Source organism: Oenanthe melanoleuca, chromosome 13, assembly GCF_029582105.1.
Source record: "Oenanthe melanoleuca isolate GR-GAL-2019-014 chromosome 13, OMel1.0, whole genome shotgun sequence".
Classification (NCBI taxonomy): Eukaryota; Metazoa; Chordata; class Aves; order Passeriformes; family Muscicapidae; genus Oenanthe; species Oenanthe melanoleuca.
This window is the reverse complement of record NC_079347.1, coordinates 9,755,228-9,767,731: the sequence shown is the minus strand read 5'-3', so window position 1 is coordinate 9,767,731 and position 12,504 is coordinate 9,755,228. Positions and strand designations below refer to the sequence as shown.

Sequence of the window (12,504 nt, the reverse complement as noted above, 5' to 3'; positions counted from 1 at the left end):
ACTCCACGGGGATGGCACGGCTCAGTGCAAAGTCAGTTAGCACCAGAGCTCACAAAAAAGATCCTCTGGAGGCACAGCCAGGCCCACATTTGCCCACACACAGCAAAACATTTCCCTTTAACAGAGGTTGTTTACGTACTGCATCTTTCTCAGGGTTGCAGACTTTCACCCAGAGGATGTGATCCAGCAGCCAGTCAATGGGTTTGTCTTTATAGAACATCAGGATGAACTCCACAATCAAGCTCAGATCCAGAGACTTGAACATTTTTCCTAGAGCACAAAGAGAGAGCGAAGAGGGAGACAGGAGCTATGGTATGAAATGGTCTAGAATCAGAGCTGGGAAAGAAAAAACTGGGAGACTGGGCCATGGAGGTTAGATGTGTCCATCCATGTAAAGGAAACAACACGTGGCTCCAGTTCATCTACCAGCACTGCTGACTTTGCTAATACAGTTCCAGATTTAATATTTGTTGCAGAATTAGAAAGCATTAGAGTCTCACAGGTCATAACAGTATCAAAAGGTCTAAAACTCTCCCATTCAGTAAAGAGAAACAAGGATGAAAAACATAGCCAGCTGCAGGACAGACCATTTCCTGCCCTGAAAACTACAAGTTTTAAGCCAGTCAACCCAGTATCCAAAATAACAGATCAAGCTGCTACTGCAACCATGTACTGCTGCTCCCAAAATAGTTCTGGGCTGATGTAAACTTCCTTTTGCACACTCTTAGGCAAATCCAGATCCCATCCAGCCTAGAAGCTACTGGCCATATCTAAGCTGTTTGGCTGTTGGCTGGGCCACTCACCAGGTTTATTTTTACTAAAAGTGAGTATTAGCAGTACCAGCTGTGAGGATCTTTCTCCCCTGTGCAAACACAAGGGTCATTGCAAAAATAGGAGGGGATCAAGTCCAAGTATTTTACCATCTTGTGGGGACAATTTCTTGGGCCAAGAATGTAGTGCTGGCAAGAGCCAGGAAGCTTTTGTGCCTTGTGCCTGAATAGGAGTGGGGTGAGTGGGGGAGAACATTACCAATGAACCCCAGCTGAGAGAACTCCAGGATCATCCACTCCTCAGAGGGCTGCTGCAAGGCAAAGTTCTTCATCGTGCTGAGATAGTTTGGTTTGGCCACAATATCATCCTCCAGCTGTAAGACAAAAGGGCACAGTGCCAATGTCCCATCCAGGTCCCAGCAACAGTCTCTATGCAGAGCAATCACACCACAGACCAGAGGAGAGCTTTGGCACAGACACAGTTTATTCTGGAAAGTCCTCCAAGCACTTTTTCTCACTCAGTCTAACAGGTAAGAGAAACAAGGACTTCTGCCTTTTCTAAGTGGGAGGTTTCCAAGTCTAAAAGTATTTTTAAAACCCAGCTTTTGAACCTATGTGGTTAAAACCTGCTCCCACTCTGCTGCATCACAGAATGGGATATGCTCGTAGCTGGTACAAGCCAGTACAGCGAACCCACAGATACATCCATCTTCCCTCCAGCACCAGCACCAGACCCACCTGCACATAATAAATGCCTTTGGACTGGGCATACATCATTAAAAAGCAGTAGTCCAGGTTCTGCTTTGTCCTCCACCTGCAAGAGATAAAGACAACGGGAGTGGAATAGTGGCTGCTGCAGGGAGCCTGCCAAGGCTGGGTTTGAGATGGGAAGGTGACACAGCCCTGGGAGGGAGGCAGAGGGGATGGCATATGGCCTCTCCCTTTGGTCCCTGGTCAGCTAAGAGTTACTGGAAATCTCAAGGCCTTCCAAAATTAAGACAATTTGGGTTAAAATGAGCTCCTTGCTCAGTGATGGAAACACCACAGCACAAGGGAAGCCTGGCAAAGCTGGTGCCAGTTCATCCCCCTGTCACCAAATCATGTCCAGCTCTTGGATAATTCAAGTTTAAAGTCCTTGCCTGGCCCTGCAGAAGGGCTTTCCCTGCTGGAGTCAGTGAGGAACTGGCTACAGTTCCTTAATTCAGGGCTTGCTTGTTTATAAGCTCACTCATTCTTACCTCACTCTTTCCTTGGGGTCTCCAAAGGATTCCCGCAGGTGGGAGAAATCAGGATAGAAATGTGGAGAGGGGGAAATGACCTCCAGGAGACCTGAGTGTATTTCCTTTGGGAATCTGAGGGAGAAACGCAGCAGTAAACAAATACCTCCACGTCTGACACAATATTTTGCAGGCCAAATCACTGAGCCACAGAACCAAACAAAAAATACAGCCTCTAAGGTGCAACTTCCCTGGTATCTAGTGCACTTCCAGGCTTCGTCAGAAGACACCAGCAGGATTGATATGGACTTTTTAAGTTATCTTCTGCCTCCCACAGTCTCTAATAGCCCCATGTGCACATGCTCCCCACAAGCATCCTCCTCCCTCCTGCACGCACACAGGGTCAGCCTTAAAGACCAGCCCTGAACACCATGTACTCTTTATAGGATTAAATGACCTGCAGACTGGTTCAACAAAGAAAGGACCTGGCACTTCAGGCATTTAGAGATTTTCGAAATGCATCAGTAATTAAAATTAATTTTGCCGAGGTTGTGCTATAAATTTCTGCTAAGTTGCTTAAACACTGCTGTGCTGGAGTTCAGAGAGCCAGCAGGAAGTCTACCTAGTTCTCTTATGCTGATAAAATCAGCATCTACTTTTCCTATAATGTAGCTAAGAAACCTTTAACGAGTCAAACTCAAACAGAAAATAATGTCACCCATGTGAAAAGCAGGCACCTACATCAGCCTTGCAAGCAATACCCTGGGACTGCTCTAGCTGTGAGAGATAAGCAGGAAAACCAGTTATTTTTATACTGCCTTTTTGAGCCATTCGGTGCAAGGCTGATTTCCTTTGTTTGTGCAGAGCCTGGAGGACGGAAGATGGGGCAGAGGGAGACAAAGCAGAGAAACTGCCAAAAACTTCTCACTTCTTTTTCTGTTCCTCACTCCTTCCTTGGGACTGGCAGGTCTTTCAGCTAACATTCTCAAATCTTCCCTTCTTCAGGCAGCAGAGAAACAGCAGCTTCTCACGGAGCTGACAAAACACTGCAGTAAAGCAGCAAGCCCAGCCTGCCCTGGCCCCACACCACCTCAATTCAATTTGGAAGAAAAATAATTCCAGTGACTCAGGGAGGGGCAGGAGGCACTGGAGAGGGGGATGATGAGAAATCAAATCATTAAGTCAATTAAAGTTTCAGGAGTTGCACGCAGAGGCGCTCTGCAGCAGCGCCCGGTAATTTCATCAGGATCCATCGGACAATCAGTCCATTATCCCGATAAGTGCGTCCTGCTGCCTGCAGGCACAAGGAGGGGAGCCCTGCCAGCTCCTGCACAGCAAGATGGAGGGCTCTGTTTCAGCTCCTCTGCAAGTCCCCGGGAGCACATCCCTCCCCAAGCAGCCCCTCTGCCGTCACCGGCTCGGGGACAAGGGGCGCTGGCAGCACGTGCTGCCCCTTCTCTTCTCCTGCCACCCCTTGGGAAGGAGCAGCCACAGGAGCTGGACAGGACTCACTGCCCCTTCTCTCACCACCTTCTCCCTTTGCCCCCGAGCTCTGATGTTGTTAACGCCTGGACCAGCCCACGGTTAATAATCCATCACCAGCTTCTGCTTAAACAGCCACAGACAAAGCTGCAAAAACCACTGAGGCTCCAGGACATAAATAGCAGCCAGCACGAGAGACAAATGTAACTAGAGCCTGGAACAAGGGGAAAACAAACAGGCTGGAGTGGGAAGAAAGATGGATCACGGATTTTAAAGCAAAATAAGGCAGGAACATTCATGTGTGCTTACTACACTGCCCAGACTGCACTGAGCAAGTACAGGGCTGCAGTAAACACTGAAACAACTGCCAGGATCGCTGGAAATCTAAACAATCCATCTCCTTGCAATGCCCCAGGGCAGAAGGAGCAAAACAGAACTAAATAAAATGACCACGTGTGTTAAATATTTCAAGCACAAAGCAGTCTCCTGGAAGCTACAGATGGGATGTATCTTAGAACAAGCAGAAAGTGGAAGCAGCATAAGCAAAGACAGCATAGAGTTTAAAAAGAGGAAAAAAAACCCCAAGAAACAGCAACAAAATACAAAAGGGAAGCAGAAAAGTGTGTATTTTCTCCTTAATGAAGCTGTTCCCTGGCCTTGCTGCAGGCACAGGCCATACACTGGAGCCACTTGGAAGTGCTTACAAGTTTTTGATGTTTTCTGCCACTCCAGCTGTGTACTGTGGATCCGTCTGAAAACAAAAAAAAAGCAGTGTTAGACCCTTCAGCCTCAGCCTGTGTCCCCTATGGCTCAGAAATCTTCTTCAACACACCCTGGGGTACTGTCAGCACATCTGTATCATCTTCATTCACCTTCATGTCTCCTTTTATCCAGCTTTACTGCTCTGCCATGCTGACAGGCTCCCAGGAGCCCTCCTCTGTGGACAGTGTTAACCAAAGGCATCACACACCAAAATCCATCCCAAAGAACACAAGATCCTGCACATCTTTCCATGTGCTCTCCTGGCACTTCTCCCCCTGCCAGCACCAAGTGTTTGCACAAGTTTTAACCTCTGGGCTATTTATTTTTTCCCTATACACACTGGCTTGCATCCAAGAGAATACTCTTGGCAGCAGATACTCTGTACCCTTTGGTGAAAAAGAAGGATCTATTTTTAAGTTTTTCATTTCCGGTTCATTTTGACACTTTTCTTCCTAAAGCCCCAGTTTGTTCCCACAATCAGCATGGCAACCCATAACATCTGGGAGACAAAGGTCTCCAGCACTGCTTGCTGCTGTCTGTGGGTGAGATAAATGCAAGCACAGGGACAGGCACTGCACAGAAACCTTCTGCACAGTGATGGGGAAAACAAAACCCCAGAACAAAGGGCAGGAGAGCCACGAGCAGAAGCTGCTCCTGTTTCCTGGTGGTAGCACTGATTTGGGCAGCCATGAGGATCACGAGGATGCAGGTCTTGGCTGGATCTGCTGATGCAGCATCACAGAACCGGGACCAGCTGCTGCTGCGAGGTGAGAATGAGACACCAGGATGTGTGTCACAGGCTGAGCACAGCACTTCTGTGCTGGCACAGAGACAGGGAAGAGGAAAAGGTCCCTTCCTCAGTTTTCTCGAGAGGAAAAGGTCCCTTTCCTAAACAGGGCTCAGTGCTGGACTGATTTCTTACCTCAGCGTGCCAAGAAAAGAGCAATGGGAAAAACAAAAGCAGGAAAGATGCTCCTGGCTTTGGCAGGAACCATGCAGCTCCACTCCAAGTGTCTGAATCAGTGGGTTGGTGACAGCCAAGCCAGCCATCTCACCCCAGGGCTCCCCTCAGGCAGCTGAGGAAGCCCCTGCTCTCCCAGATAGTCCAGCCACTGTGGATGACACCTGCAGTGGCCAACAGTGACACTTGGGAATGAGAAATCCCAATCCCAGAAAGGACATTCAGTTGCTGCACTTGTGCTGAGTCTCCAAATTATTCAGCATTTGCTTCAGGTTCATACCACCCTCTCCACTATTTACTCTTTATCCCATGCCCAAGGAGCAGGTACATGGAGAAACACTTTGGGAAGAGGCAGAGCAGGCACAGCAGTGGCAGACACTTGCACAGAAGGATGTTGTGCAGCTCCAAGACCAAACTTGGCCAAAGGAATCTGCAACAACTGTCATTGCTGTTACTGGGATGTGGTGTGTGTGCTCCTGCACTCCACAGGATCAGAATGAATTTATTTGTTGTTCACTTTTCTTGCCATAGGTACATCCTGAAAATCAGGAGCTGCCATCACAGCACGCACATTATTTTCAAGTCAACTAAAGTAGTATTACTGCAGTCCAAAACAGGAGCTGGTCTGGGTCAAGTTGCTTAAAACCTCTCAGGCTTCAACTTAACCACTGCAAAAACAGTCACCAAACTTGTCCTGGCTCCGAGGGAGCCAAATGATGGCCATGACCAAACCCTGTGCTGGGCCCTCTGGGCTGCACCCATCTGTGCACACCTTCTCCCTGTACAAAATACCAGCCAGAGCCCTGAAGGCCAAATCTACTCAAGATGTCAAATTATGGGTGCACAGGCAGCAAACCTGGGCATTCATCTTTGTTCCACTCCCAGTAACAGGCTACTGAGGTTTATCTTTCTCACTGGATTTCTGGAAATTAAGACAAATGCACTTCAGGCTCAAGAAAATAATCCTGAGAGGAAAGCCATGGAGAAAAATAAGCATCTAAACCCATAGATAAAAGCAGCTCTTGTGGATTAATGTATCAAGGCTTTTTAGCCCTTGGATTCAGCAACTGATTCCAGGCTCCAGGCACCAATACAAAGAGGGGTCAGTCTCAATCCTGAACCATTGACTCTTGGGTTTCAAGAGGAGTTTAGGGCCATGTTACAGGTATGTGGAGAAACAGCTGCTGCAGGAGTAGGTCTGAGAGCTCTCCTAGACATGCTCATGGGGCTGCTCCAGCTCATTTTGTGGACATCCATTCAAAGCAGCCTGCAGGAGGCATCATGATTTAGGTGAGCTGTGCCACACCAGCAGCTGCTAAAGGGACACATTTGCCTGCTCATATCCTGATCTCTGTGGCCCAACCAGCATTTCATTTTGGGCAAGACACAGCTGCTGATCCTGCTGGATGACAGCCCAAGGCCAGGCTTATCTGCCCAGCAAGTGGCAGAGCTGGTGTCCGGGTGGGCAGCGTCCTGTTTGGCACGGAGCCTGGCAGACAGTGGGATGGGGGCCAGGGAAATGGGGCAAACCAGCAAAGCTCTGTCTTACCTCAGCAATGAGGACAACGATGACAGAGTCCTCCTTCTCCTGCTGGGTGAGCTCTGAGATGAGGGAGTTGAGGGTGTCGGTGAGGTAGGAATGCACCTCCCGCTTCACGCTGGGGATTCCCATCACGACGGACACTGCCCAGGGCCAGGAGAGATTTTAGAGAGGGGGCAGTGCTGGACACCATGCTCCCATGACCAACTCATGGTTCACCTGGTCAGTGCCAGGCTCTGTCATTAGAAACCAGCAGTGAGCAGCAGGTTGGTGGGTTCCTGGGCTATGCAGGGCTCCCACACTCCTGTCCTCAGCCCAGTGCCAACCAGCAGCACCCCACTGTGCCAGGCTGGCAGGGCACCACGGGCAGTCAGATATGCTCTGCTTTATCTCCCTGAAGGAATGATCTCTAAGGAAATAACCCAAATCCCTTTCCCTCCCAGGGCCTCTTCAACTCTTGACTTGAAGATCACCTCTTGCTGTCCAAACCCCTCCCATGGCCAAAAGCACTCCAGTTTAGTAGGTGCAAGCCAGGTCCTTGGCATTTTGGCATTTGGGAGCGGGGGAATCATCAAGTAACCAAAGTCTTGTTCTCAATGGGATTTGTCTCTTTAGTTGGGTTACAGTCTCCATGAAGCACCCTACAAACTATGCTTTCATCTGAAGTCCTTCCATGCAAAGTTTAGAGCACTCTGGATATGGAAAGCAGCAAACAAATCTGGCAGAAGCACTGAGGACATTTTAGGGCCAGTCAAAAGCACAGACAGCACTCCCCTGTAGACTTGCAGGCGTGACATGGCTCACCCACCCCACATGTCACCATAGCTTGCATGATGCATGCAGCCCTTCCTCCAGTCCTGCTCGTATCTGTGCCACAGCCAGGCCCAGAGGAAAGGGCAGGGACAGGCACCAAGGTGAGGAAGAGCACCAGAAGCAGCACTAATTCCCATTTACCTCCAGTGCGCCCCTGGCCCACATGCACGGCTGGCTGCAGACTGTTCTCCTTTGACAGCAAATGTGGCAAATGATGGAAGATGGTGGGAAGGTGCAGCACATTCTTGTTGGTGATATTCCACAGTTTTAACTTGGTTTCGTCTTAAAAAGGAAAAGGGAATAAATTGCAAGGCACGGTAGGTAGGAAGAGACTGCAAGGCAAAAAGCCTCTACAGCAGCCTGGCCACCAGAGACTACTGCTGGGTTATAAAAAATCAGGCCAACCTTTAACATGCTACCACAAACCCAATTAAAGTTCAGCAGGAGCCAGGAGGGCCTTAAAGAAGTCCCCAAATATTTGGGAGGGAGAGGGGAGAATGAAGATAAAATGAAGGTCAAATCAGATCTTTCTGTAGAGATCCAATTTTCTTCAACCGAGCAACTTAAAAAAAAAAAAAAAAAAGAACAAATAAATTGGCGAGAGGTGCTCAGCCAGCCTAGCTCCTTCCTCCCCCCTCTCTTTGGATACCCATTCTCCATATGGGTTGAATACAGCCATAGGACTTGCAAGGGAGAAAAAAAAGCTTGCAAGCAAGCAAACTGGCAAATATCCTCGGCAGAGGCAAATCCGTGTTTAATGATGCTTATGCACCTCTAATTAAACAGGAGTTGAAGAGCTCCCAAGTCTCTCTGAACTCCACAATTTGCTCACACCGGGGGAGAGAAGAGCAGGTCGTGTCTGCAGCCCTGCACACACACACACACACCTCTCCACCTCCTCCTTAGCCACAGCTTCCACACAGCCCCAGACCCCCAGCGCTGTTTATTCACCAGATAAGCTGCTCCAGGTGCGGTTTATGTCCCTCAGGGCCTGCTTCTCTGACAGTGCTCTCTTGATCTCCTCCAGGACCAGGTTGAGCTCCTTGGAGCGCTTCAGGCTCTCCTGCTCGGCTGCGTGCAGCCGGTCCCGCAGCGCCAGGAACTCCCGCTGGTAGATGTCCACAACGTCGCCTGGGGATGGAGAAGAGAGACAAGCTTTGTCCTCCCTGCTCAGAAGGGTTTCACTCATACCTCCCTTGCCTCCCCAGTTCTTAAATTATGGATTTAGGGAGCTGTGTCCCAGCATGCACCCACTGGCAAAAGAGTTGTGGGGAGGGCAGTTGAAGTTGCAGAACTACAATAAAAAAGCTACTTCAATTTTTCCTCTTTCAGCTTGGGTTTCTGGGTCATGTAGAAATAGAATCATAGAACAGTTTGGGCTGGAAAAAACCTCTAAGATCGTTGAGTCCAACCATTAACCCAGCAACCCAAGTCCACCACTAAACCACATTCCCAAGTGCCACATCAACACATCTTTTACATCTCTTCAGGGATGGTGATTCCACCACTTCCCTGGGCAGCTTGTGTGAATGATTGGCATATTTCTCATAAAGGTTTTTTTCCCTAATATCCAATCTATCCTTTTCTACAGGTTAAGCCTTCCCCAGCTCGTTTGTCCTTCTTTGGATATACAAATACAACCATCTCCTGGAAGATCCTGAGTGATGGAAAGAGATGTTGGCAAGGGAGAATGCTGCCCTGCAGTGAGACAAGGGTGCAGACAGCACCCCCTCCAGCTTTGGAAGAGAGCCCAAAATTTTAACAGTCAAAAGAGATTTGGGGAATCTAAGCTCTCCAAAACATATCAAGATAAAGAAAACCACATGGCAACAGCTGCCTGGATGCTTATATGAATTCAAGTGTTTGGATACACACCTTTAGGACACATCATAAATGTATAAAAACCCCTTCTGATAGGGCAATAAAGCTTTTTGTTTTGAAACAACATCTTACCCCATGGTCTGTAAACAGAGCAATAAAACTATCAAGAGCTTTCAGTCAGAACTAACTGTACAGCAGCTGGGAGTGGAATCAGTGAGCCACTAACAAACCTTCCCGGGACATTTTTTCCCATTATTAATGAAACTATTCATTAAAAATACACTTTTATCTGTGGTTATTCATGTGCTTTCAGTAAGATTAGAACTCACAAGACTATACCCAAAGCAGATTTATCCACTGAATAGTATACTCCTAACCCAAACACAACTAGGAGAGCTAATGATCAAAAATACTGCACTGGAACTTCCCAACACAGGGCTAAATATAAATCAAAGCAATTGAAAAACATACATTGACGGCATCAAAAACTTCTATTTTGGGGTTCATGAAGAAAAAGGGATTTTGAAAATCAGACATATCCAGCTTCAGTGCACAGAGTTTCCAAGACAACAATGCTTTCCAGTCCAGCTACTGGTAATGCTTTTGCCAAGAAAAAGTTTCCCCTATTCAGTCTTTCCCCCAAAAAAAACCTCCTTAAAGACTCACTGCTTCAGCAGAAGGGACCCCCAAGGCAGTCTGGCTCCTATTAACCTTTTGACATTATTTCCAAAGGCAGGGCACATGGGGAGGGAGCAGAGGAAGTTACACCCATTTGATGACTCCGTCCATCTGACAACACATTATTCACAGAAACTCAAGGCAGAGACATAAACAAGACCAGTCCTTCCTTTTTCCTGTGCACTGCTGCTCACTTTCCACTCCCATCGAGAAAACATTTTCAAAGTGCAGAAAAACAGGTTAACACCCAGCTTTGTGAGCTGCCACAGCAGCTCACAGGAGGCTCTAAAAACTCATCCCACAATGAGTGAGATCTTCACTTGCTGGTACCTCTCAGACATAAGAATACAGCTACATTCAGCTTCCCAATTTTTAGAGGTTTTCCTGCTTGTATCTTTTACTGGCTGCATCTGGGAACACCAGCAAGGAACAAGTCTCACTTTCTTTTTTGCACAACATGATGGTTTGTGCAAGGCTGGAAGCATTTGGCTCTTGGTATCCTGGGGGGTTACTATCCTGTGGATGCTATCAAAGCCAAATCACAGCTAAAGGCTGCCATTAGATCCTGTTCTGCAATACCTGGAGCAGAGTAAAGGCAAGGCTTTGCACTTAATGGCTTTTTCCAGAGCACTGCACTTCATTTGTGTCAGATTTAGAAGGGAAATGTCACTGATTATTCAGTCACTAATGACCTGCCCGCCAAAGCCAAGAGCTGTACTTTCCTCAGACTGCAATGGCGATGTGCAGTCAACCATTTGCTGCTTTTCTGGTTAATGGTTGGAAGTGAAATTGTATTTGTTTCCAGAGCTCTTGTCAGATGATGTCTTCGCAGGCTTTCCATTCTTTAATTAAAATTTCATGAAATTTAAAAGCTGATCGATCGTGACTGGTTCTGATGACAGCCTGAACAATCCTAGACAAAGCCTGAGATGGGTGTACAGTTTCCCACGAATTTCCAGTAATTTTGCACTTGTCGGCCTGCAATGACACATGGCTGCAGATCTGTGTCCTCACAAAAACCCTCAGCCAGGGAGGGCTCTGAAAACCCACAAAGGGCAGCAGAGGATAAGGGGCAGATTGGCTCCCATCTCTACAAGCAAGGTTGGACACAGAAGTGATTTGCTGCTAATTAGGCTGAACAAATTTTTTCAGCCAGTGTCAGTTCAGCACAGACCCTTTACATACCTTTCAAAGCAGCAGTACTCCCTATCTACATATTTATTGTATTCCCTCCCAGCACAAGATAACAGAGCTCTTAAAATATCCCTAGATTCAAGCACTGCAGGACAAAAACTTCTAGCTATATTTATATATATATATAAAAGATTTAGCTTATTTTTTCTGGAGAGATAACACATTGCTTTGGGCTTAAAATATACTGGTTTAAGAAAGAAAGAAAGTCAGCGTTAGGTGACAGGCAGCAGGACTGACCTGGGAGACCAAAAACCTCTCAAACTTGCAGCACATGTACAAGAACTCATCTCTCACCTTGTCAGGGCCCATATTTGCACTCCATGTTTTTTCACAATCTGTTTTTAGCAGCAGGTTGGCTGTGGGGCTCCAAGTGGGAGTCAGGTATCCTCACACAGCCAGGCTCAGCAGGGAGCAGCTGGGCACAGCTGAGTGCCAGCCACCATCTGCCCATGCTGTGCCCACTGCAGCAGCTCTGAGAGCATCCCTGCAGGGCTGCAGCCCCAGGCTGAGGGACAGTGGCCATGGGATGTGTCACCAGTGAGATCACTCACTGACCAGTATCCCCCCACATGGCTGGACACAGCTGCCAGGCTCTGTGTCTTCAGCTGAGAAGCCTGGGCTGGGTTTGCTGAGCAACAACACAAGCCACTGGGACATCAAAAGGCAGGGTTGGCTTGAACAGGCCCTGTCAGGAGTTGGACTTTGATGATCTTTGATGATCTTAGTGGGTGCCTTCCAAGCCAGAAGATTCTGTGACTTCCCAGCAGCAGCGTGCAAGGGATGGGCACAGGCTGGAGGGGCTTATGGGCTGCTCCTCAAAGAGCTGAGATCCTGCAGCCTTCCCAAAGAATTTATCCATCTAAGACAGCAACCCCTTAATAAAAAGTATTTCTTCATTATGGAGAATTCTGTGTCTTCCTTCTTATTCAAGTGACTCCTAAGTGCAAACCATGTTTGCTAGCAAAGGTGAGAGCTGGGACAACTGCATTTTCACATCCATTTTCAGTTTTTGAATGAAAGCAAAATAAACTGATCCGAAACCAGAAGGCTGACACAAAATCAGACCAGTGACAATAAAATCCCCATCCTGAAATCTCACACAGTCATCCATCCACAAATATATACATATATATACATACACACACATACACACAGAGTCAGGAATGTTATAATTCTGTATTTTGCATTTGTCTTTCCAATCACACTCCAGCCTCCCAGAGAGTCTGCAGTGCATTTTAAACACATCCATATTTCAGTTCCAATTAC

The 12,504-nt window shown here is 47.6% G+C and overlaps 1 protein-coding gene across 1 annotated transcript in view; it reads right to left on the bottom strand.

Annotated features, from left to right (window-relative positions):
* MGAT4B (alpha-1,3-mannosyl-glycoprotein 4-beta-N-acetylglucosaminyltransferase B) overlaps positions 1-12,504 on the bottom strand; it is a 50,102-nt gene that overhangs the window by 6,785 nt on the left and 30,813 nt on the right. Inside the window, exons 2-9 of the mRNA XM_056502339.1 lie at positions 8,497-8,676; positions 7,687-7,827; positions 6,742-6,875; positions 4,174-4,220; positions 2,009-2,122; positions 1,509-1,584; positions 1,030-1,144; positions 140-270 (exon numbers count right to left, since the gene is read on the bottom strand). Coding sequence (XP_056358314.1) covers positions 140-270; positions 1,030-1,144; positions 1,509-1,584; positions 2,009-2,122; positions 4,174-4,220; positions 6,742-6,875; positions 7,687-7,827; positions 8,497-8,676 — 938 coding nt within the window. The remainder of the gene's footprint in view (positions 1-139; positions 271-1,029; positions 1,145-1,508; positions 1,585-2,008; positions 2,123-4,173; positions 4,221-6,741; positions 6,876-7,686; positions 7,828-8,496; positions 8,677-12,504) is intronic.